Source organism: Notamacropus eugenii, chromosome 1 (assembly GCF_028372415.1).
Source record: "Notamacropus eugenii isolate mMacEug1 chromosome 1, mMacEug1.pri_v2, whole genome shotgun sequence".
NCBI lineage: Eukaryota > Metazoa > Chordata > Mammalia > Diprotodontia > Macropodidae > Notamacropus > Notamacropus eugenii.
In genome coordinates this window covers 364,699,663-364,726,128 of record NC_092872.1, presented here as the reverse complement: position 1 = coordinate 364,726,128, position 26,466 = coordinate 364,699,663, and the positions used below count along the sequence as shown (strand labels likewise).

Genomic DNA, 26,466 nt, shown 5'->3' with positions numbered 1-26,466 from the left:
CTTCATTTGGCAACTCACTATATTTTCTTATTCTGAGTTGTAAGGAATGCATTATTCCCTTAACTTTGTGACTACATAAAACATGAAAAATTCAGTGTAATTTGACTTTAATTTCAATATAATCTATTGATATTCCACTTTATATTCTACTATATGAAAATCCTAAAGTCTTAAAAGTAATCTGCTTTTGGTAACAATTAAATTCAGCTCATTGTATTCTTTTCTGCACTGTGTTAAATACAGTTACATACAGCAATACAGAAGAATAAGGTTTGGTGTCTGACCTCCAGAATCTCACAGTCTTGACTATCATATTAGAAATAACATGATGAACATACATACAACAAACAATCAGAAAAAAATATATTATATTGTGAAGGGCCCAAATATATGATATAGACAAATCAGGAAAGGGTAGACCAGAATAATATATTATATATTAGAGATAATGGTAAGAATCTGTTTTTAAGAAGATATGATGTCCAAATCCCTTCTTTGCCTTGTACTTGTCACATGACCTTGGATAAATCACAAAATCATAGACTTTCAAGTTGTAAGGTACTTCAGAAGTATTCTAGTTTAACCTCCCCCAGAAAAAGAATTTCTTTTATAATATGCACAAGAAGTCTCTATCCAGTCTACAATGAAATGAAAACTACTGCTGCTTCAAATAACTCATTCCACTTTTGGAGAGCTCTAACTGTTAGGCAGTTGTTCCTTAAATCTCAAACTTAAACATTTGTCTTGGCAATTTCTAGACCAAATAGAATGAGCCTAATCCTAATAATCCTTTAAAGATCTAAAGAGAGTAATCTTGCCTTCTTTTCTTCAGGCCAAACATTTACATTTCTTTCAACCAATGTTTGTAACAATCAGTCAGTTAACAAGTATATATTAAGCACCTAGTACATTCTAGGTAGTGTGTGAGGTGCTGGGGATACAAGTAAACAAAAATGGTATAATTCCTACTTAAAATAAGCTTAATTCTAATGGTTTAGATTATTACATATAAAAGTGGTAGTGTACACCTGTAATCCTTGGTGCCAGGGAGACTGAGGCTAGAATATTACTTGAACTCTAAGATCTGAGACACATTAGGATGAGCCCCTAGGAACAAGGAACTATCTGATTGCCTAGGGAGAGGAAAACTAGTCCATGTTAGAAACAGAGCAGATAAAAACTACCATGCCAATTGGTAGTGGGATCAGTCAATGAGCAGCAATTGAAATTCCAGCCTGGGCAAGATTGAGACACCCAGTGAGTGAGATACAGTCACACGCATATGTGTACACACACTCAATTTATATTGTGCTATGTACATATATGCATACGCATATAGTATAAAATTAATTAATGCAAATACGCACAAAATAGTTAAAGAAAGGTAATTTAAGAGGATGGTCTTAGGCAGTTGGAGAAATCAGGAAAGCTTCATGCAGAAGATAATGCCTCAATTTCATCTTAAAGGAAATCAATGTCTATGTAGTAGAAATAGGCAAAGAAGTGTACTCCAGATATGAGTGATGGCCAGTGCAAAGATATGGGAATAGGAAATAAAGTGTTCTGTATGAGGAAAAGTGAAGATAGTTTGGCTGGACCACAAATTATTGGAGGGTTTAATAATGTACAGTGAAATTAGAAAGATAGCTCAGCTAAGGCTTGAAAAGATAACAAGGAAGTTTATATAGCATGAACTTGAGCACCTTCATCATCTTGGCTGCCTTCGTCTGGGCACTTTCCTGCTTATCAATGTCCTTGTGAAATTTGACACCTGAAACTGAACCCAAGGCAGACAGAGCACATTAGCTCTATCGTCTCCTTATTACTTAATCTCATTCATCTTTTGAAGTGGCCTAAGATTGTATAAGCTTCCCTGCTCCCTTACTTTTGATTCCTATTGACATTGCTATCTGCTAAAACCCAGAGATCTTTTTGAAAAAACTATTATCTAATTGTACCTCCACTTATTTTATACCTGTGAGATTGATTTTTTGAAACCAAGTGTAAAACTGCATTTATCCCCTGTAAAATTAATTTTATTAGATTTGGTCCAATTTTAAAGTCTGCTAAGATCTTTTTGGACACTGCTGCTATAATACCATGTATGAACTATCCCTCTCAGCTTTGTATCAAGAACAAATTTGATAAGCATGTCATTCGTTCCTTTATCTAAATTGTTGATAGAAATATTTTACCCTTGAAATGTAGTATAGAAATGGAAACCTTCTAGGTTATCTGTATTACCTATAATGCTTACTGATGGTTTTATATAGATACTACTTATCATTTTACAGAAAGCTTCAATTATTTCTATGCTCTCTAGTGTTTTTTTTTTTAAACTAGGAATGGGAGCTGTATTTTGTCCAAAGCTTTTTCTGCATCTGTTGAGACAATAATATGATTTCTGTTAGTTTTGTTATTGGTATGGTCAATTATATTGATAGTTTTCCTAATATTGAACCAGCCTGGCGTTCCTGGTATAAATCACAACTGGTCATAGCATATTGTCTTCATGATAAATTTCTGTAATCTTTTTGCACATATTTTATTTAAATATTTTGCAACAATATTCATTAGGGAAATTGGTCTATAATATTTTTTGGTCTTTTAAAAAATATATGGTTTATTTATGTTCTTAACATTCACTTATACAAGAATTTGAATTCAAAATTGTCTCCCCATCTCTCCCCACCCCTCACCCCAGGACAGCCCTGTACCCTATCCACCCCTTCCTCCAGTCTGTCTTCCCTTCTATTACCCATCCTTCTTCCATCCCCTATTTTCCTGTAGGGCAAAATAGTTTTCTATACTACATTGCCTGTATATCTTAATTCCCAGTTGCATGCTAAAACAATTTTTAACATTTGTTCTTAAAGCTTTGAGTTCCATAATCTCTCCCTCCCTCTCCAACCAGCCTCATTGAGAAAACAAGCAATTCGATATAGGTCATACATGTGTAACAATGCAAAGCACTTCCATAATAGTTATGTTGTAAAAGACTAACCACATTTCCCTCTGTCCTATTCTGCCCTTCATTTATTCTGTTCTCTCCCTTAACCTGTCCTCCCATAATAGTGTTTGCTTCTGATTATCCCTTTCCCCAATTTGCTGTCCCTTCCATTATCTTCCCTCTCCTATCTCCCCTTTCCCCTTGCCTTCCTACAGGATAAAATAGATTTCCGTATCCTATTGAGTGTGTGTTATTCCCTCCTTAAGCCAAATCTCATGAGAGTAGGCTCAATTATTTTCTTTCATCACCCCCCTTTTCCCCTCCATTGTAAAAGCTCTTTCTTCTCTCTTTTATGTGATGATTTTATGAGATGATTTCTTATATTCTACCTCTCCTTTTCTCTTACTCCTAGTACATTCCATGCAACAATAAATTTCATTTTTTTAAGGTATTCTCCCTTCATATTTAGCTCACCTTGTGCCATCTGTTTATGTATATATGTTCACTGATAGTGAATTCATCCTTTTCATTTTTGATACTGGTAATTTGTTTTTCTTCTTTCTTTTTTTTAAAAATCAAATTAACTAAAAGTTTATCTATTTTATTGCTCTTTTTCCACAAAACTAGCTCTTTGTTTTATTTATTAGTTCATTTTCTTGCTTTCAACTTTATTAACCTCTCTTTTGGTTTTCAGAGTTTCTAACTGGTATTTAATTAGGAATTTTTAATTTGTTCTTTTTCTTAGCCTTTTTAGTTGCGTAAACAATTCTTTGATCTGCTCTGTCTCTATTTTATTTGTATAAGCATTTAGAGATACAAAATTTTCCCTAAGAACTGCTTTTAACTGCATCTCATAAATTTTATTATGTTATCTTGTCTTTCTTTTTGATTCAATTATTGATTGTTTCTAATTTGTTGTTTAAGTCACTCATTCTTTAAGATTAGATTACCTAGTTTTCAATTAATTTTTAACCTATCTTCTCATGGTGTTTTATGTAATTTTTAATTGTATCATGATATGAAATTAATATTTCTGCTTTTCTACATTTGATTGTGAATTTTTTATGCCCTAATCATGGTCATTTTTTGTGTAGCTGCCATGTGCCACTGACAAAAAGTATATTTCTTCCTATCCCCATTAAATTTTCTCTAGAGAGCTATCATATGTAATTTTTCTAAAATTCTATTCATCTCCTTAATTACTTCCTTGCTTATTTTGTGGTTAGATTTATGTAGTTCAGAAAGGCAGAGTTTGAGGTCCCCCATTAATATAATTTTGCTATCTATTTCTTCCTGGAACCCACTTCATTTCTCCTCCAAGAATTTGGATGCTGTACCGCTTGGAGATTATATATTTAGTGTTGATATCATTTCATTACTTATAGTCCTTTTTTTTAGTAAAATGTAGTTTCCTTCTGTATCTCTTCTAATTAGCTCTATTTTCACTTTTGTTTTGCCTGATATCAGGATTGCTACCCCTGATTTTGTTTTTACTCCAGCTGAAGCATCATAGATTCTGCTACCCTTTAACCTTTACTCTGTGTGTATCTCTCTACATCAAATATGTTTCTTGTAAACAACATATTGTAGGATTCTGTTTTTTAACCCACTCTGCTATCTGGTTCCATTTTATGGGAGAGTTCATTCCATTTACCTTCACAGTTATGATTACTAAACTGTGTATTTCTCTCCTTCCTATTTTCCCCTTGTTTATACTTTTCTTTCTCCTTTCACCCTATCCCTCCTCACCAGTGTTTTGCTTCTGACTACTGCCTCCCTCAACCTGCCATCCCTTCTATCAACCTGTCTCCCTTTTCTTTCCCCTTTCCTCTCCTACTTCCCAATAGGGTAAGAGAAATTTCTATACCCAGACAAGTATCTATATTATTCCCTCTTTGAGCCAATTCTGGTGAGAGTAAGGTCCAAACAAAGCTCAACCTCTCCCTTCTTTCAGTCTACTGTAATAGGTCTTTAGCACCTCTTCATCTGATGTAATTTACATTATTTGGTCTTTTCTCTTCTCCCAGTACAATTCTTTTTTCACCCCTTAATTTTTTATATCATTACATCAAGATCAGCTTATAACCAAATCCTCCTTTTAAAAATCTCATTTATTTTTAAAATTAATTAATTTATTTTTAGTTTTCGCTATTCAGTTGCACAAGCTTTTGAGTTTTAAATTTTCTCCATCTCCTGCCCCTCTCCACTCCCCAAGATAGCATGCAATCTGATATAGGCTCTACATATACATCCATACTAAGCATATTTTCATGTTAGTTATGTTGTAAAGAAGAATTAGAACCAATGGGATGAACCATAAGAAAGAAATTACAAAATAAAACAAAAAAAAATGAGAGAAAGCAAATAGTATGCTTTGATCTGCATTCTACATTGAGACTCTGTAGTTCTTTTTCTGGATGTGGATAACATTTTCCATCATGAGCCTTTTGGAGTTGTCTTAGACCTTGCATTGCTGAGAATAGCTAAGTCTATCAAAGTTAGTCATCAAACAAGGTGGCTATAACTGTTTGCAATGTTCTCCTGTTTCTGCTCACCTCACTCAGCACAGTTCATATATCTTTCAAGGTGGTATTGCTGAGTCAAAAGGTATGCACATTTTTATAGCCCTTTGGGAATAGTTCCAAATTACTCTTGAGAATGGTTGGATCAGTTCACAAATCCACCAACAATGCATCAATTTTCCAATTTTCCCACATCGTCTCCAGCATTTATCATTTTCCTGTTTTGTCATGTTAATCAATCTGATAGGTGTGATGTGGTATCTCAGAGTTGTTATGATTTGTATTTCTCTAATCAATAGTGATTTAGATACATTTTACTATGATTATAGATAGTTTGAATTTCTTCATTTGACAACTATCTGCTCATAGCCTTTGCCCATTTTCCAATTGGGAAATGACTTGTTTTCTTATAAATTTGACTCATTTCTTTATATATTTTAGAAATTAGGCTTTTATCAGAGACACTAATTGTGAAAATTCTTTCCCAATTTTCAGCTTTCCTCCTAATCTTGGTTGCATTGGGTTTGTTTGTGCAAAACCTTTTTCAATTTAATGTAATTAAAATGATTCATTTCGCATTTTGCAGTGCTCTCTATCTTTTGTTTGGTCAAAAATTCTGTTCTCCATGAATCTGACAGTTAAACTATTCTTTGCTCTCCCAGTTTTCTTATAGCATCAGCCTTTACATCTAAATTGTGTACCCACATCCTCCTTCTCACTGCCCTAATAGAGATACAGTTCTCAACAGTAAAACATATCATCTTCTCTTGTAGGAATGTAAATAGTTTAACTGTATTGAATAGCATGATTTTTTCGTTACTATTTACCTTTTTATGCTTCTCTTGAATCTTATATTTGATGATTGAATTTTCTGCTCAGCTCTGGTCTTTTCATCAGGAAAGTCTGAAAGTCCCCCTTTTATTGAATGTCCATCTCTTTCCCTGAAAGATTATGCTCAGTTTTGCTTGGTAGATGATTCTTGCTTGTAGCTTGGTTGAGTTCCTTTGCCTTCCAGAATATCATATTCCAAGCCCTCTGATCCTTTAATGTATAAGCTGCTAAGTCCTATATAATCTTGATTGTGACTCCTTGATATTTGAATTGTTTCTTTCTGGCTGTCTGTAGTATTTTCTCCTTCACTTGATGATTCGGGAATTTGGCTACAATATTCCTTGGAGCTTTCATTTTGGGACCTCTTTCAGGGAGTGGTTGGTGGATTCTTTCAATGACTATTTTATCCTCTGGTTCCAGGATTTCAAGGCAGTTTTCCTTGATAATTTCTTGAAAGATAAATTTCAGGCTCTTTTTTTTTTTTCTTTGACTATGGCTCTCAAGTAGTCTAATAATTCTTCAATTTTACCTCCTGGATCTATTTTTCTAGTCAGTTGTTTTTCCAATAAGGTAATTCATATTTCTTCTATTTTTTCATTCTTTTGATTTTATTTGACTGAGTCTTGATGTCTCATAAAGCCATTAACTTCTACTTGCAAAATTCTAATTTTTAAGGAATAATTTTCTTCAGTTAGCTTTTGTACCTCCTTTTCCATTTGGCCAATTCTGCTTTTTAAGTAGTTGTTTTCCTCAGTGGATTCTTTTCCCCATTTGGTCAAACGTATTTTTTTTTTTTGGAGAGGGGAAGACAAGGCAATTGGGGTTAAATGACTTGCCCAAGGTCACACAACTAGTAAGTGTCAAGCATCTGAGGCTGGATTTGAACCCTGTTCCTCCTGACTCCAGGGCACCTAGTTGCCCCCAAATGTATTTTTTAAGGAATTGTTTTCTTCAAGCTTTGTCCTTCCTTTTCCAAGCTGTTTACTCTTTCTTAACTCTCCTTCCCTTTCCCAATTTTTCTACCTCTCAATTGATTTTTAAAATCTTTTTTTCAGTTCTTCCTAGAAGGTTTTTTTTTTTTTTTTTTTTGCCTTGAGACCAATTCATATTCCCCTTTGAGGCTTTGCATGTAGGCATTTTGACAATATTATTTTCTTCTGAGTTTGCATTTTGATTGTCATCATAATAGCTTTCTATAGTCAGAATTCTTTTCTTGTTTTTGCTAATTTTTAGGCTATTTCATGATTTTTAAAGTTGAATTCTAGTCCTGGGGCACAGGAGACAGCATCGCAAATTATTTGTGCTGAAGACCTAGGGCCTAGTCACTGACTTTCTGCATGGGGGCCTTAGGTGCTGGCAACTTGTCCACTGTGCTGGGGTGGCCTCACCTAGTCAAGCGTATTGTGCCAGAGTTTCCAGGACTGGCAGTTTGCCTTTTGTGTTGGAGCTAGAGGCTTTACAGCTAGCCTGCTGAGATAGGACTGAGGGTCCTCAGTTGCTGATCTGTGCTGTGTCTAAGAGCTTGCTGCTGGCTTGCTCAGATACTATCTGTGATGGGCTGTGCTACCCTCTTACCCAAGTGACACAGACATTTCCTGAAGTCCTTCTACATTATTTTAAGCTGGAAAATTGTTTCACTTCATTTTTTTGTAGGTTCTGTTGCTCTAGAATCCATTTAGAGGTTTGATTTAATGTTGTTTCTGAGGGAAACTGGGGAGAGCTCAGGCAAATTCCTGACTTTCCTGTGCCATGTTGGTTCTACCTCTGACTTGCTTTGTTTTCAACCTGGGTTACTTGACCCTTCCTCAGGCAAACTAATGGTACCCCATTCCCAGGGGACTCATCATATTGGCACTAGAAATAGTAACAACAATGGATTGGCTTTAGATCACTACAACTCAGAAATCCCAAGTTCAAATGATCTATCAGCTTCAACCTCCGAAGTAGCAGGGACTACATGCATATACCACCATGGCCAGCCTGAGGTGGTTTTAGAAGAAGGGAGCTCCTTTTTCAGTCCCCTACCATTTCTATACCACTCTGTCCTCCCTTGATAGTATCCTGTACCCTTGATCTCCTTAGTACCCTACCTCATATTCAAATTTCAAATTTATATGGGCAGTTGGGTAGTACAGTTGATAGCATACTGAACCCTGGAGTAAGGAAGACCAGAGTTCAAATCTGGCCTCAGACACTTACAAGTTGTGTGACCCTGGGAAAGTCATTTGCCTTCTGTTTGCCTCAGTTTCCTCATTTCTAAAATGGTGATGTTAATAGCACCTACCTCCCAAGATTGTTGTGAGAATAGAATGAAATAATTATTGAAAAAAGCTTAGCACAATGTCTGACATGTAATAAACACTATATAAATGTTGGCTATTATTAATTTTGGAGAATCTCTGTTAAATTCATTCCCCCCATAAGGTACTGATGATGGTAAACAACTCATATGATCCTTTCCTAATATTCTATATTTTAATAAGAGCCTATGCTTTACCCCGAAGGAATGACATTGTTGTGGTAAAATCACAGGCAATTATACTTGGAGTCCTCTGTCCCCCAAATTATGTTCCATTATAGAAAACCATCTATTTTGCCTGTGAGTAAGATGGGCTCTGTTCTCATCCACCCTCTTCTGTTAGTTTCTCTTTCATTTTTTTGGATACATTGGGGGAGAAAAAAGGTGTATTTATTTTGTACTTTTGCTTTACTTACCTTTTTGCCAATACATTTTATGTGGCCTTCACCACCTCCAATCCAATGAATATACTACCTTGAAGGTAGTATCCCTTCTATGTTTTATACTAGAGAGTTTTCTGAGGAACTAAGTGACTTGCTCAGATTTGGAACTATCCTCCCAAATGTTACTATATTGTGCTTACCCTTCAATACAGTAACCTCACTGCCAAGCAGTACCTGCAAGAGGTCAAAGAAAGAGGAAAAGGTCCAATGTGTACAAAAGTATTATCATAGATCTTTTGGTAGCCGAAAAGAATTGGAAACTATGACGGTCCCCTTTAATTGAGAAATGACTAAATAAATTATGTTACATGAATACAATGGAATACTATTCTACTGTAAGAAATAAAGAGATCATTCCAAAAAAACCTGTATGGATTCATACACAGTGAAGAGAGGAGAATTGGGATAATTATTTTTAGGCAATAACACTGAGGTCAAACAACACTGAAAGATTTAAGAATTCTGATCAACCTGATGACCAACCGTCGTTCCAGGGGACAGATGATCAAGTGTTCTACCCTCCTTCTGACAGAGAAGTTTGAATGGACTCAGGGTACAGAATGAAACATAGATTTTTTGACTGTGGTCCTTACAAGAATTTGTTTGCTTAAATATGCTAATTTGCTATAAAAGTTTTTTTTCTCTCTCTTTTAAAAAATTTATATGCAAGGTAGGAGGTGGAAGAAAACATAAATGAAAAATTGACTTGCTCAGGGTCATATGTTAGAGGTGTAAGCTGAATTGAGACTTTCTTGGCTCTGAGACTGGCTCTCTGCTCCCCAGTGCCTGGTATATACTAGGTGTTTAGTAAAGGTTTGTTGTGATTAATTTTCTTAAATGAGATGTAGAATGTAAAAATGGAAATGACCATAAAACATAAAAGATTAGAACTGAGAAATACCTTATATCAGAATAGTAACAATAGAAGAATGGACCTTAAGAGAACTAGTCCAATTTCTTTATTCTAGTGAAGAACAAATTAAAGACCAGAGAGAGAAAATGACTAATACAACCCCAGGAGTGAATTGGTAAGTCTGATTTTGCATTCTGGCATTTCTTCTCACTGTCAGTGTGATCACCTTTAAGAACTACACATGAAAATGGGAGAGGTGGGCTAAATGATCCCAAAGTTACTTTCTATCTCTAAATCCTACCATGCTGATGCCTTTGAAAGGCTTTCTCAACTGCATCATACTCTTTGAAGAGTTTACAGTTTTAAAACTATATATCGAGAGGCTGGATCAATTTCTTCCTAGCTATTTAGGGAAGATATAATGGCTTTTCTATGAAAATGAGGAGGCAGAGATGATTACTAGGTCAGTAAGAGGAAGAGTTTCCAGAAACTTGGAGTGCAGGAGGGGTAAGCTCTGGAGCCTGGGAGAGTTTAAAGGCTGCCCACAATGCACCCTCTGGTGGAAATGATGTGCCATTGTTACATTTTGGGTTGTGCCTTGGGAGAGTCTGGCTGTCCTAAGCCTACTTTAGGGGCTAACTGCAAGGCTCATGCTTGACAAACCAGAAATTTGTTTTTGATTTTCCCAGTCTCTTTTTCCTATGCCCCTTCTCCCTCTCTGCATTACTTCTTCTTCATCCCTACTTTCTCTCCTCTGGTCTCCTTATTCTCCCTCTTCTTAGCCAAACTGACTCCCAGAAAAACTCCAATAAACCCATTTTTACTGAGGTACAGATGGCCAACAAGGCTTAGCAGGTTTTCTCTCCCAGAAATTTCTATTGTGTCAGTGAACAGATTTTTTTTTTCACCCACAGGAATGAAGCTCTAATGTTGGATTTTGAACTACTGGGGGAAGGAAAATATTCCTGAAATCCATCTAAAAAGGCAGCTACCCATTGTTCCTCCTCACAAAAAATGAGCCACATTAGTTAAAAAGGGACATGGTGAGTTTTTGTGTGTGTGTGGCTATTTATTGACAATTAGAACACAGCTGGGAAATTCATTGTGCAGCTTAGGAATCAAGATGTGCCTCTGAGAGGGATCTTACAGGTTATCCATTCCTACTTCCTCATTTTTCAGATGAGGAAACTGAGGTGCAGAGTTTGCACAAAAACCAGGAAGAGCCAAAGGAATTATGTTTAATTCCTGGCTCTATTACTTCGTAATTGTATGACATTAGATAGGTAAATTATTTAACATCTCTGGACCGTTTCCTTATCTTTTGAATGAGGGCATTGAACTAGATGGTTTTACCTCTAAATCTATGATCCTATGAACCCAGGCCCTCTGACTTCAAATCCAACTTACATTCTCCTCCACCATGCTTTGATTCATACTAAATCACCCACCAACCAATAGAAAGTAGTGGGTCTGAGTTGCTGTGGAGAACCACACACGTGAATTATGACTGTGATCATTTCCAGTGAAAACCAGTTCAACAATTTCAAGTCACAATGTTTATTCAGAGACAGCAGCAAGAAACCTTAGGCAACCTCAGAGATGCTTGCTATTTGAATTTCATTTAGGGTTCATTATTTTTCCCATGAAGAGAACAGACTGGGTTATGTCATCTGTAATTATCATTACGAAGGGTGTGTTGAGTTTAATGATTTGGGGAACAGTCATTGGCAGGGTCTCAATGCCAGTTCCTCCAGCAGCTTCTGCTCCTTTTTCATCCATCTTCAACACAGCTTTATGAACAGCCTAAAGAGGAGACACCAAAGAGTCAGTTAATCAAACTCTTTGAAAGGCTCTCCATTCTTCATGTGCAACAACTCAATCTAGGATGGAACAATAAACTGAATTGATTTCATTCATCTAGCTAGTCAATCTTTTCCTAAGCATCTAGGGTATATATATATATATATATATGTATATGTATATGTATATGTATGTATATATATATGTACATACATACATATATATGTATATTTATCTATGAAATGGGAGGCAGTAGGCTATGGGACAGAAGCTTTGCCTTGACTTAATCTCTTAATTAGTCAACTCTAAGAATAAAAGTTACAGAGGAATTGACAACCTATGGGTTAAAGGAGTAAATCACATCTGGATTTTCAACACTCTTCTCCCCAAAACAAACAAAAAACCACAATGTGCATAGGTCTATGCTCGGAGTTGTGAGATATATAAAATTAATAGGACTCTGTTCCTTCTTCTCAAGGAGTTTAAAATGTAGTAGGGAAAAATGGCATGTATCTGAATAAACTTATGAGAAGTAAAAAATGCTATGAAGTCAGATACGGGAGAGATTGGTTTCAGCTAGAGGACCAATTGATGGCACAGTGATAAAAAGACTGGGTTTTGAGTCTGAGGACCTCATTTTAAATTCTGGTTCTGTGTGACTTTAGACAAATCACTTAATCTCTCTGGGCCTCAGCTTTCTCCTTTATGAAATGAGTTTTTCTAAATGTTAGGATCTTTTTATGGATAAAGGAAGGCTTCATGAAGGAGGTAGCATTTGAACTGGGGTTAGAAGAATGACTGAAATGGTAATAGGTAGAGATGGGGGAAGAAAGGAAATGAGTATTTATTAAGCATGACCTATGGATATTACTTCATTTAATCTCTAAAATAACCCAGTTTTGGAAAGTTGGTGCCATTATTATTCCCATTTTGTAGTTGAGGAAACTGAGGCAGACAGAAGTTAAGTGACTTGCTGTAAAAAGTAAGTATTTTTAAGACTGTATTTGAACTCAAGTTTTCCTAACTCTGGGTCCAGTGTTCTATTCATTGTGCCACCTGGCTGCCTGGGAGGGAGAATGTGAGTGAAGTCAAGGAGTTGGTCTGGGGAGTAAAGATTCCACAGATGCCCCCATACGGCATGATCATTATTATTCATGTCAGGTATTCGTGTATTGTGGCATTTAGTGTAAGATGTGGGACTCCACCTAATTTCTGCTAGACTACATTTCAGTTTTTCCAGAAATTCTTATCAAATAGGGATTTTTTTCTAGGCAATTTATGTTTGTGCTTTATCAAACTTTTTATTATTAGTTCACTTATTTCTGACTCTTATTTGCCCTGTGATTCCACTGATTTTCTTGTTTTTTTTTTTTTTAAATCAGAACCAAATTATTTTGATTATTCCTGCCTTAAAATATTGCTGGCAGTCTGGAAGCCCTAATCCCTCTTTTTTCCTACTCCCTGCCCCCACTATTCCCCTTAATATTCTCCGTCCTTTTTCCCCTCCAAATGTATTCTGCTATTATTTTGCTTAGGTCAATAAAATATATTCTTGGAACTTTAATTAGTTTTGTTATGATAGAATGGTTACAACTCCTGTTTTTGTTTATTTGTTTGTTCTTGATCCACCTGATGTGTACAGCAAGTTGCATTCTAGCCTCTTGGTTTAATTTTTTATGTGTCTTTACTTTTTTAGATGAGTTTTTTTTGAGGGGGTAGAAAAAGATTGTGAGATTTTACTTTCTTATCTTTTCTGCTACTTTCTTTTGATTGGATATTTTAGTCTATTTATATTTTAAGTTGTGAGTTAGTCTTGTGTTTTTCCCATTTCTTTCCTTAATATTGTTTTAGAGAAGATATTGACACTGATTTAAGGAATTTACTTGGCTAGGAGCTCCTTATAACTAGTGAAATCAAAAACCCAGTCTCTCTTCTTGAGAGTAAAAGGGGTTGGAGAAAGAAAATCTGCCATGTTGGTGGTCATCTGACCCAGAAGTCTACTAATGATTTTTTCACATTATGGCATATAACTACAGATTGTTTCCTATATGATAGAGATGTTGAAATAAATGAGATGACAGAGGAAGGGTCAAATCCCAGTTCCCCCAGTTCCAAGGATACTTCCAAGTTCTTTTGTTGTCTTGGAATTTTGCCATATCAAATTTTACTCAAAAGAAATGGGCCCCGGGCTGGAACTTGGAAATCTTTTTTCTTATATAGACTTTATAGTTATGATACTGTATTTGTTTTCATGGGATTTAACCTTTGGCATTATAACTGATAAAATTTGTGAAGCAGAAGACTAGTTTATCAGAATGGTTATGAAAACCATTGAGGATCATAATGTCATTAGATAGTGAGCTTGAAAGAGCTTTAGGCATATTTCCCACTCCTACCTGCCACTTTTAGACCTACTCCTTGCTACCAACACCCAGAGATCTTTCTTTCTTTCTGGTTTGTACGTTCTTATAGGTAGCCTTTTTCAGATCCTGGTGGCATTCTCACTTCTTTCTCAATACTGCTTCTCTGTTTTCATCTCTACTCTTTATCCATGACCCTATATTTGAGGATTTCAATATACATGTAGATGTCTCCTTAAATACTCCTACTTTTGACTTCATCAGGCCCTTCAACTCTCATAAGCTTCTTCACTCCAAACTAACCCCCCACAGCTGTTGATCTCATGTCACTGATATCATCATTACTAATGTACCCTATTCCTTGAGTTCAGAATTATAGAATTCCACTATCTGACCATAAGTTTATACCCTTCCAAATATTCTTCTGCTTTGTATTCATCATCCTTGTTATGGATATTCTAGATGGGATTTCTGTTCAGGTGTGTGTGTGTGTGTGTGTGTGTGTGTGTGTGTGTGTGTGTGTGTGTGTGTGTGTGTGATTAGATGATCTTGGTAGTCATTTCCAACTCCAGAATTCTATGATTTTTGAAGACAACTTAGAACCTGTTCCCTGAACCTTGAATTTTCTATATGCACAGTCTATATCTGAATGCTTTCAGTAATAGAGAATTCATGACCTTGTGAGGTCCTACGTTGTCACATGATTGTAGTTTTAAAGAATTTCTTCCTTTTAATGAGCTGACATCATCTCCTACATTATTCTACCTCTATCTTTCTCTTTCTATAAACACTCTTGGTGATCACATTGGTTCCCAGAAGTTTGATTGCCACCTATATGTTGATGACTCCCAGATCCTTATCTCTAGCCCTAACCTCTCCTGAGTTTTAATACTACTTCACAGACTGGTTCACTATATACTTCACATCTATCTTCTTTTCTCTACTCTAGTTCAAGTCCTTATAACCTCTTACCTAGATTATTGTAATGACCTTCTAATTGTTCCCTTCCTCAAGTCTCTCCCTACTTTAGTCTATCATCCACACTGCTGCCAAAGTGATTTCCTAAGTGTGTATCTACCCATGTCTCTTCTCTACTTAGCTCTAGTGACTTCCTATTGCCTCTAGATTAAAATATAAAGTCTCTTATTTTAGTTTCCAAAATTTTTCAGTGTATCTTTTGGGCACCATAATATATCATACTTCCTCCTATACTGTATGATCCAACCAAATTGGCTTTCTTTTCTATTCTGCACACACAGAATTCCATCTTTTGTTCCCATCGATTTGCACTGATTCTTCTCCATGCGTAGAATGTACTCAGATCATAGAATCCCTCTCGTTTTTCAGTATTTCCTCTTGAGTTTCCTGAGTCCCAAATCTCAACTGCTAGTACATTCCCTCTCAAACTAGATTATATTTAATTGCTTAGTATTTATATGTATCTATTTTCTTTATATGTATTACATATATGCATTATATATGCATGCATACATACAAACACACATATATCTATCTATCTATCTATCTATCTATCTATCTATCTATCTATCTATCTATCTATCTATCTATCTATCTATCTGTATCTTTGTTGTCTCCCCTGATAGAATGTAAGCTACTTGTGTGTAGGTTTTGTTTCATTGATTGTATTTGTATTCTCGGTACCTAGCACAATTCTTGGCTTCTAGTAGATGGGTAAAAATGCTTATTTGATGACTAATTCCACCCATAGGTGGTTTAAGGAGATAGATCACATTGGTAATGATAAGAATCTCTGGAAGAGGAGGAGAAGGGATTTTAAAAATTTATCTTTTTGAGACCAGGGGCAGCTAAGTGATACAGTAGATAGAGTACTAGGCCTGGATTCAGGATGTCTCTTGACTTGATAACTTTGGGATTTTCTGCCTCATATTGCCACTATTTCCATTAGACCATACTTCTCATAAACTCCCTGAGATAATAGCCAAGATATGGTCTCTTCTCTGTAGTGGACATTCTATGTTTTCCCAAAGCCAATTGTATGTAAGAAGAGCTGCACAGCTAAGAATTTGAAAACAATTAAAACATATTAGGCAATTAAGGTATATTTCTCATGTCAAATTCAATTTCTCGTTCATTCATTCAAGCAATATTTATAGAGTTCCTACTCTGTGCAAAGTAACATGTCTGTCTCTGTTGGGACAAAAATGATGATGATCGCAACTGCATTGTAATGGTTTATGTTGCATTTGATATATGAACTTGCTCTACAACCACCTGAAACAAAAACTTCAACAAAGTGAAATGTGATTGAAAAATGAAGGTGTGCCATATCCTAGGCTACAAAGGAATGATAACTACAGTTCAAAGTTAAGGTTTGATTGTCTTACCTGGCTAACTTTCAGGGTCTTCTGGGGACTGATTCTGGTGAGGTCAGCACTTCCATCAAAGATTCGGGTGACACCAAGCCCAGAGAGACACTTTTTCATGTCATAGGTACCAGAGATAGAAAACTTGGGCAAAGACACATCAACAGAACTAGAGAAATAAAATCATTAGAGAAAAGTTCCAGTAGGGATTTTTAAAGCATGTATGTTCTGTGGTTTAAATAGTACTTTTACAGTGCCTTGGGAGTGAAGCTGGCTCTACATGATTTTGTGAAATAGGCATTTCCAGTTTCCAATTCATCAACTTTTATTCCTTGATGGTCATCTATTTTTCCTTATAAAAAAACTGCAATCAAAATCCTGGTTCTGCTACTTTATTATCTGTGCATCCTTGGATAAATGATTTTACCTTTCTGGGCCTCAGTTTCCTCACCAGTAAAATTAGGGCGTGGGATTCAGTCTTCTCTAAGATCTCTGTCAGTACTAGATATATGATCCTATGATGAACATTCATTCATCTTGAACTTCATTCATTCATCTCACCTTGAGAACAGTTTCATGTTTTTACTCTCTTAGAGGGATTTTTCATTTAGTGACCAAAGCGTAAAGCGAAGTAAGGGCTAATAGTTTTTCTCTACATCACCCACTCATTGCCAGGTGTGTGTGTGTGTGTGTGTGTGTGTGTGTGTGTGTGTGTGTGTGTGTGTGTATGCGTGCGTGTGTGTGTGCGTGTGTGTGTATAGCAGAGAGAAACAGAGGCAGAAAGACAGACACACAGACACAGACCTTTTTTTCAACATGGCCATCACCCCAAACTGCACTATGTCTAAATTCGTAAACTCTGAAACTTGCCCTCTCATCATATCCTCTTGTCCTTCCAGTTCTCTGTCCAAATCTCTTTTTTGACTTCTACTCTAGAGCCGAAACATGCTGCCAGAACATAACAATAAACCCTGTTGACTGTGCCTGCTACACATTCATGCTATCTGATCTTGACTGTGCCTGCGCTGTATATCAGTCCTTTTCATCTCTGTTCAACTGCCTATTACTCTCCCCACAATGGCTTTTCCACTTTCCTCAAGCCCTGAATACCAGCCTCACCCTGCTTTCTCTGAGCAGATAGCATTGTCCCTTACCTTATTAAGAAAGTTGAGATTTCTATTTTCCACTCCCACTGCTCAAAAACTCTATGTCTTTGCAATGACTGAAAAGTGAAATGTGTATGTGAGGCTGGATTTGAACTCAGGAGGAAGAGTCTTCCTGACTCCAGACCCAGCACTCTACTACACCACCTAGTTGCCCAGCATTTGGTAATATAGAGCTAGAGATTAGGAGATAGATTAGAATTAGGTATAAATCTGGGAGACATTTGCATAGGGATGATCTTTAAACCCATGGGAGCTGCTTTCACCAAGTGAAATGGTGTAGTGAGAGAAGAAAAGGATCCCAGAACAAAGAGTGCTCACAATATAAGTTCTTGGGATTGGGGGCAAGGGGGTGTGAGAGGAGCCACCAAAGGTCTTCTTCCTGATGGAAATTTCCATCAGCCTTTGGAAGGGAGGGAGGATACGGCAAAGCCACATGTAACAAACATCACATGATAATTTGGGGTATTCAATAAAGAGGCCAAACCAGAAATTCACCTATTCCCACTCCCCTACTTTGACTGAGTGTATCTCAACTCAGCTAGGTAAGACCTGAATAGGATCTTCAAATAATTACATGGGCGAGCTGAAATCCTTTAGAGATGCAAAATATGACCTGGCCATCTTATCCCCTGGAATCTCAGGACTGACAAAAAGTCAGGGTGGAATGTAGCTGCCAGACATAGAGAAGACTGAGAAGAAAAGCATAGGGTGAACTTAGAGCCTAAAACCAGAGAATTATAGAATGTCAGAGCTTGAAAGAACCTTAGAAACCCTGTCTAGTCTAAAATGTTCAAGAGTGACCCTCCTAACAGAACATCTATATTAATGAAGCACCCATAATGAGGAAAGATAAGAAGCAACAGCAGCAGCAACCATAAAGAAAACTCCACTACAGATCAAGATTGGCTCTGTAGAGAGAGGAAATAATGTTTCTCCTTTTCCTTTTTTTTTTTGTTTGTAAAAGTGGGAGATCATAAGTACAAAACATTGCATGTATTATCAGACTTGGCTGATATATTGACTTTGACTTTGTTGAACTTGAAGAATTTTTTTCTTTTTTTTTATTCTTTGTTACAAAAAAATGGTTAGGGTTGGATGGGTACAAAGAACAAGAGGGCAGATATGTTTGGAAATGATAGTGATGTAAAAAACAAAAGCTACCAATAACCTTTTAAAAATGTTTAAATTTTCTTAAAGTCTAAATTATTGCCATTGCATGATTACCAAGAAGTTGAGGAATATCCCATTCAGACTTTGCTTTGTGTTTCTTTTCTGGTGACCTGAATGCAAACCTGTTGGGTTGCCTTTGTGAATGAGGTGACCTATCCTTTGGGTGTATTACATATTTTTCATATAATTGCGATTTTATCTAACAACATCTGCAACAGTTAGGAACATTTCTTCCCTATCAGATAGAGACTTTATGCTAACCATAGACAAGACATCCTTTCATAGATCACATGGCCTGGCTGGTAGGACTGAATCAGCATCAAGGGCCAAACAGATGGGCACAGCTGCCTGTGTAGATTTCTTTTTAGCATCACATTATGGCACAGAGTCAGGAACATTGGGTTGGGAGTCAACAGATCTGGGTTCTGTCCTTGACTCTGCCTTTTGACTATTTATGTGCTGTGATGATGTGCAAATCATTTCCCCTCTCTGGGCCTAAGTTTTCTCCTCTGGAAAATGAGAGGGTAGAGTATTAGATGTGCCAAACATATAGCCAGCTGACAGCATGCAGGTTACAAAACTTTCCAGTGCCCTGCCACAAAATTAATGCGATTGAGAAATTTTAATAAAATAAAAAATATAATGCAACATAGATAATGCTAATTTGTGGTTTTCTAAGTCAATATGCAGCCCTGAGGGATTTGTTTCTATTTGAGTATGACATCACTGCTCTAGATAATCATCTGCATGTCATTTAATCTAAGGTCTCTTTCAGGTCTGACATTCTGCATTCTATCATTCTTTGATCTAAAGCAAAAAGTGGTGTGGTACAATGGAATAAATCTTTAACTTTGAATCAGAAGAGACATGGGTAACCCCTTGGCAAGTTACGGGGGGGGGGGGCGGGGGGAGAGAAAGAGAGAGAGAGAGAGAGAGAGAGAGAGAGAGAGAGAGAGAGAGAGAGAGAGAGAGAGAATGAATAGTGATTATACTGCTCACTTCACAGAGTTGTTACGGAGAAAGTGATTTAGAGATGTGGGACATATATAAATAATTCAGGGAAGTTTGGGAAAACTTACACAAATTGCTGCGAAATGAAGTAAACAGAACAAGGCGGGGAAAGTACAAGGCCTACAAAAATGGAAATGAAAATGTAATAGGGGTAATCCCTGGAGTGGACATAAAGTCTAGTCCCTTTGCTGAATGAACATTATCCTTTGCTGAAATGACTCAGCAGTTCTTTAGTGTTCCATTCTCATAATTGAGAAGTTATGCAGATGATGAATGGTCAAAGAATAAGGAGGAACTCCCCAAGGAGTGAGTTGTAAGAGGAACTAAAGAGAAATAGCCAGCTCTTTTCTTTGGGAATTTTTTCTCCCTTTAGACTTTTGGCAAGAGGAGAGAGTATTTGCATGTTCTTCCCTATTGTCTCTTTCCCTTCCCCCCACTTCTCTATCCCCAGCATTAATGTTGGACTATAACTTGAACACATGGCAATGACAATTGGCCTATAGAGAGCTAGGTGGTGCAGTGGATAGTGTCAGGAATGAAGTCAGGAAGACTCATCTTCATGAGTTCAGATGTGGCCTCAAACATTTACTATCTATGTGATCCTTGGGCAAGTCACTTGACCCTGATTGCCTCAATTTCCTCATCTGTAAAGTGAACTGGAGAAGGAAATGGCACACCCCTCCAGTATCTTTGCCAAGAAAACCCCAAATGGGGTCACAAAAAGTCAGACATGACTGACAACTGACTGAACACTATGCCTGACACTGAACCTTATGTCTGGTTATTTCTTTTACTTTCCTTTTTTCTCCCCTTAGGCATAGGCTAGTAAACAGTGACCCTGAGAAATGGACCTTTACAAGCCTGTTAGTAACTTCATCAGTTACAGAAGTTGGATGCTTTCTCCTGTTAAGTGCTGGCTATTGAATGATGTTTACAATAATATCATTTCTCCAAAGAGAAAAACTATACTTTCAGAAGGATTCTGTAGCAGAAGAAAGTCCAAGACATGATCTGGTCAACTGGAAAATCTGGACCCTGAGAATTGCTTGGATGGTGCAAACCAGAGGTGAATTTAAAAAATCACTTCTGCTATTCATACCAAGTTGTCTTTACCTCCTAGAAGAGTATAGAAAGTATGAGAGGCTATTATGTTATGTTTTTCTTATTTGTTAACTCGCTTCTTTGAGTTCTATTCTATTATAAACAAGATTCTCTTCAGAAAAGGAAACTCAAGTTAATAATATGAATATAAGACATGAATTTATAGGTTGTTTTCCTCCACCACAGAAAATGCTTAAGACACCCAAGAACTCAAAGTCATTCATTAACAAACATAGAAAAATATAAAACGAATAATTCTTCACACTCATTGAACTTTTTTGAGAGGTAAAGAACTTTGCGGGACTGCTGAACAGACAATTAATATTCACCTCAAATCTGCTGCACTATTCAAACAACTCAAGAGATCTGGAAATCCTAAATGGCCAGGGCATGTCTTAGGCTTATGTTCGAGTCCTTCTCTTGTAGAATTCCCTTGGCTACTATTTTGAAGTCGTCTCCTCTTGGGTTGCCAGCACCCCTGGATTGGAAACTCTTCACCCATAGAACTCATTAAGTAATGACCACAGTTGAAAACATCCATATCTCCAGATTGCTGGGTTTTGGCCGACAATCAGAGAAGAAAATGGAAAGTGGAAGGTGACCAAGGATTCCAATTTACCTAAGTAATCCCATGTATTTGCAACCTTGTGGTTGTAGCCACAGCCACAGCAGGAGTAGGAAAGAGAAACTCTCTTCCTCTTTGCTGGAGGTCTAAGGCCCATCTTCTTCATCCTGTTGCTACCATCTTGGCATAGCCACCTAAATACCGACAATTCAAGCAATACGATAGCTCCCTACTTGGTCTTCCCATCTCTAGCCTTTGTAAAAGTGGATATTCCACTGTGGGAGGCAGCTTATGAAATTCCTTATGTCGAGGTGAAATGTGCTACTTTGTAGTGTTCACCTCTTGGTCCTAAATCTATCCTTGGGAGCCAGTTACAATATATCTGAACTCTTTTCTATATTAAAACTTCAGATGTTTGAAGGTAGTTGCTATATACTAACCCCCCCTACCATACCTCCCCCAACACCACACTTGCTCAGTTTTATTTTATTTTTTTCTATTCCAGGTTGAACATTCTCAAGTCATTCAGCCTTTCTTCACATTATTTGGTTTTGAATCTCTTCCTTACCTTGGACATGTTCCAACTTAGCAATATCTCTCCTAAAATGTAGTGCCAATGACTGAACACATGTTATCTGACTAGGGTAGGGGGTATCAGGAATGGGCTGTCATTTGGGACACTATTAGTTTCATTGCTTGTATTATTTGTTTGATATTTCTCCTATGCTCCCTCCACCATTTCTTAGAATGTTGTCTTGTAGAGTCATTTAACTTTTGCCTTGTTGGACTTTTCGCCTTCTACGTTTTCTCTGCCCAACTTGACAGGAAGCCCTTCAGGCTACAGAAGGATGCTGTGGGATCCTGTCTCACCTACTGTAATTAGCAAGGGTTCATTAAACACCGGTTGAATGATGACTTGGGCCTACTAGGAGAGACAGGGGGAAGAACCATGGGAAATATCTGCTATTTCACATGAACAAAATCAGTTCTCTCAAAATACAAGTTAGGACCTATCAAGGAAGGTTATCACCTCCACCCTCACCTGGAGACTGGTGGTACTGTAAGAGGCGATGGAGGGTAGTGGAAAGATTAGAACTGACTTCCTTCTTTCCTTCCTTCCTTCCTTCCTTCCTTCCTTCCTTCCTTCCTTCCTTCCTTCCTTCCTTCCTTCCTTCCTTCCTTCCTTCCTTCCTTTCTCCCTCCCTCCCTCCCTCTTCCCCTCCCTCTCTCCCTTCCTCTTTCTCTCTCTCTCTCCTCTCTCTCCCAAAACCTTTAACCCAATGCACTCTGAAGTCCACAGATTGCACACCAATAGGTCCCTGCCCATACTCCACTTAATGACTGTTTTCTGGACCTTCCTGGCTTCAGAGTGATTATCAGTAGTAACTGTTGCTCTTTCCCTCCCAGTTTGATTTACTTATTTTTTCTTTTGCTCCCTAAAGGGACCATTCCCTGATTACTTCTTAGAGAGGCTTATTCACTGAATGGCCTTACTCACACTAAGTGAGTACCTGAATAGGCCAAGGTCTCCTAGTGCATCCTAGGCCTTCTCCAGTTATCCTAATGAATATCTGGTCACTGGATCCAGATGGCTCAGGAGAGGAAAGTGAGTCTGGTGACCTTGCACATCCCTCCCTCACTCAAAACAAAATCAAGTACAAGTCATGTCATCATTTCTTTGATGTCATGGTCTTCTTTGAAAACAAAGGACAAACACAGATAGACAGACAGATTCCTTACTGCCCCAGGCAATGCTTGAAGACTATATATTGCAGGATAGTTACAATTTAGGATCAATAAAGGATGTTTTCTCCAGACCTTCTATACCAAGTTCAATCCTTTTCTGTTATGTCCAACTCTTTGTGACCCCATTGGGTTTTTTTTGGCAAAGATATTGGAGTGGTTTGCCATTTACTATTCCAGCTCCTTTTACAGATATGTGAAAGTAATGATTATTTTTCTATTATATTAATAACCAACTATTAAATTAGGATTGAGGTTTTTCCCTTCTATTTTCCCATTCAGAGACCAGTCCCTTTAGGTAAATCAGTCAGTCTCTGAAGGACATTGCTGATAGATGAGATGAGATTGGCCAAATCCTCTGGATACATGCTCCATGATCTTGGACCTCATCAAACTAGACCACCTTATAAACAAAATCTAATCTAGGTGAATTCCTGCCTTTAGGAAATAAGTCCATGTCGTTGTACCCTCCATTAGAATTTAGGGTGACCCAGCTTATAAAGGAAAAAAACCAAACAGAATGTTCTGGGTAGAGATGGATTCCTTTGTCCAGGTTTCTGGAGGCAGTTGAGTCTCATGATCAAGTCAGGAGTTGCTGAAGAACTTAAGCCTAGCTCCTCATTAATATGTCCACCCCCTCATTAATTGTTCACCAGTCAGGGTTGATTTTCACTTGTCAGGGACACAATTTTTTCCCCAAAATTATTTAAGCATTCAGTGATCTCCATGATTTTGTCTTTGTTACTTTGGTTACTGGTTACTGGTTATTTGCCTAATTAATAAATTGATTATTAATTACCCAGAAGCTCTGCCTCTCAGACTTTTCATTTGTCACATGAGGAAACTGAGGCAAACAGGGTTAAGTGACTTGCCCAGAGTCAGACAGTTAGTAAGTGATGGAGGCCAGGTATGAACTCAGGAAGATGAGTCTTCCTGACTCCACTCCCAGCACTCTATCCACTATGCCACCTTGCTGCCCCATGTGGCTGGTACTTAATTCTCTGGAGATTATATTGGATATGGTTTTAGATGATCTTTGAATTCTAGCACTGTTATTTCCTACTTACAGGACCATGGCCAAGTCACTCCCTTTTTCTGAGAGTCAGTTTTCTTTCCTGTAAAATGAAGGGCTTAGATTAAACGATTTCTCACATTGATAGAGTGTAAGCTCCTTGAGTTCAAGAATTATCTTTTGCCTCTTTTATATACCCCTCTGCTTAGCAGAGTGCCTGGAACATAGGAGGTACTTAATAAATATTGATTGGTTGATTTTCAATCTCAAGTCTCTTGATTCTAAAGGTCATATATCACATTTAGAAAGCAAACTTGACAGGGAAGGATGTACCCAGAAAGCTTCATTACCTGCACTTCAATGATTGCTTCCATTGGGTCAACTTGTTCTCATGAAGCCCTTCTTCCACTTTTTGAAGTTTTCCCTTGTCTGGGAGTATGAAAAGTCCTGTGACATTTCCCTTAAAAGGCATCTCTAGAATCGTACAGGAGAGCTCCTCATCATAAGCAGTTTTGTACTTGCCGCCTCGGTACATCATGGGGACTTTCACTGACTTGCCATTGATCAGAAAGAAGTCCTCTTCTTTTGTGTTCTTTGGGTTAAACTTCTTTTCCCATTCACCTTAGGGAGTGAAAAGAGAAAAAAAGTGACAGATAATTCTAGGAAAGAAGAGATTAATGGACATGATGAACTTTTAGTCACAGGATACACAGATCTGAAGTGGGGGGTGGGAGTGCAGGGGTGGTTGAATTCTAAATCTCAGCAAGACTCATTGGAGTTGGGAATGGGTTGCGGGTAGAGGACATTATAAATAATGTGACAGATGCCCTTGTATGGGAGCATATTTTGCCCATATGAACTTATTCAATACTTTCAGTGTTCTAGATTTCTTAGGTAACATTCCTCTCTCCATTGATGCAGTTTATAGCCCCTTCATTTCTTAGTAGATAGCTTTCTGAGTTGTTCTGGCCAGATGACCGATTAATCATCTGGGGCTGAACCTTCCCATGATAACCCCTCTGCACTTAGCTAGGCTGATTCTCAAATGACAGATTCACACTTAATTGCTGGGCCTGTACTCAAAGCCTTTTGAGATTAGGAGGAATTGTCAGAAGTTGTCAGACACTGGTATAGGCTTCAAGAATCCAGGGTCACCTCCCCTCAGTGAGACATCTGAGGAGATCACGGGATTAGAGGTACCTGTTAGTGGACTATCACACACTCACATACATATGTATCTCTTTCTTGCGTGTTGATTTTCTCTCTTTCTCTGTCTCTCTCTGAGTGTCTGTTTGTTTGTCTTTCACACACACACACATACACACACACACATGCACACACACACACCTAAAGGAAAGAAAAGAGAGAGAGAAGGAAGGAGAATGGAAGGAAAGGGGAAGGGAAGGAAGAAGAGAGAGAGACAGATACATACAGAGGGGGAGAATCAGAGAGATGCAGATAGCAAAACACAGAAAGATGCATGTTGTCACGGAGATAGAGAAGGAAAGAAGGTGGGAGACAGGGAAGAAGAGAAAAGGGGGAGAAGAGAGGAAGAGGAGAAAGAAGAGAGGAGGAAAAAGGGAAGGAAGAGGGAAGAAAAAAAAGGAGAGAGGAAAGGAGGGAAGGAGAGAGGAGAAAGAGGAGAGAGAAGATAGAGAGGTAAAGAAAAGAAGGAGGGAGAGAGAGTGAGAGAGAGAGACAGACAGACAGACAGAGCACACACTAAAAAGCAGCCTGGAAAATAATCATTGGAAGATCTTTTATTTACATCCTGTGGAAAGCTGACAAACTGACTACAGGGTTGGTTTTTAGTCACTTCAGAAAAGCAATACCTTTGCTATGTAATGGCATAATCATAATTTATTTTTTCAAAGCATATTAACACCCATTATCTGGGACCCAGGAAAGAAGCACAGAGTAGCATAATCCCCTAAACTGGCCAGCAGGACCTCATGCATCTTCCTGCTACACTCAATGAGTTGGAAAACTCTTTGAGTAATCATCAAGTTATATTAACTATAGTGATCAATTCTACTACTGCTTCTTCCCTTCCTCCTTCCCCCACCTTTATTTCTTTATTTTTACTTAGCTTTGAATTTCCTTTTTCATTTCATTTTCTAGAAAAGCTGATTTGAAAATTTAAGATAGCAGGTCTGACAATCTACTAATGTAGGTCATTTCATCCATCATTGCCATGGAATAAGTAAAGTTCTGTCAGAGTTGAAAGCAATACTTAAGGTCATCCTCTTGACAATATCCCTGCAAAGTTGTTATCCATCATCCCTTCTTGATCTT

At 37.6% G+C, this 26,466-nt stretch overlaps 1 protein-coding gene and 1 long non-coding RNA gene across 4 annotated transcripts in view; one reads left to right on the top strand and one right to left on the bottom strand.

Moving 5' to 3' along the window:
* Positions 1–26,466, top strand: part of LOC140518312 (uncharacterized) — a 68,273-nt gene that overhangs the window by 25,671 nt on the left and 16,136 nt on the right. The window contains exons 2-3 of the long non-coding RNA XR_011971898.1: positions 10,014–10,073; positions 10,813–10,941. This is a non-coding gene — a long non-coding RNA (uncharacterized lncRNA). The remainder of the gene's footprint in view (positions 1–10,013; positions 10,074–10,812; positions 10,942–26,466) is intronic.
* The window catches only part of SERPINA12 (serpin family A member 12), a 34,139-nt gene continuing 19,112 nt past the window's right edge, over positions 11,440–26,466 (bottom strand). For all 3 annotated transcript variants that reach the window (XM_072630333.1, XM_072630332.1, XM_072630334.1), the window contains 3 exons: positions 24,522–24,792; positions 16,425–16,572; positions 11,440–11,701 (listed from right to left, as the gene is read on the bottom strand). In XM_072630333.1, coding sequence (XP_072486434.1) covers positions 11,516–11,701; positions 16,425–16,572; positions 24,522–24,792 — 605 coding nt within the window. In that variant the 3' untranslated portion in view covers positions 11,440–11,515. The remainder of the gene's footprint in view (positions 11,702–16,424; positions 16,573–24,521; positions 24,793–26,466) is intronic.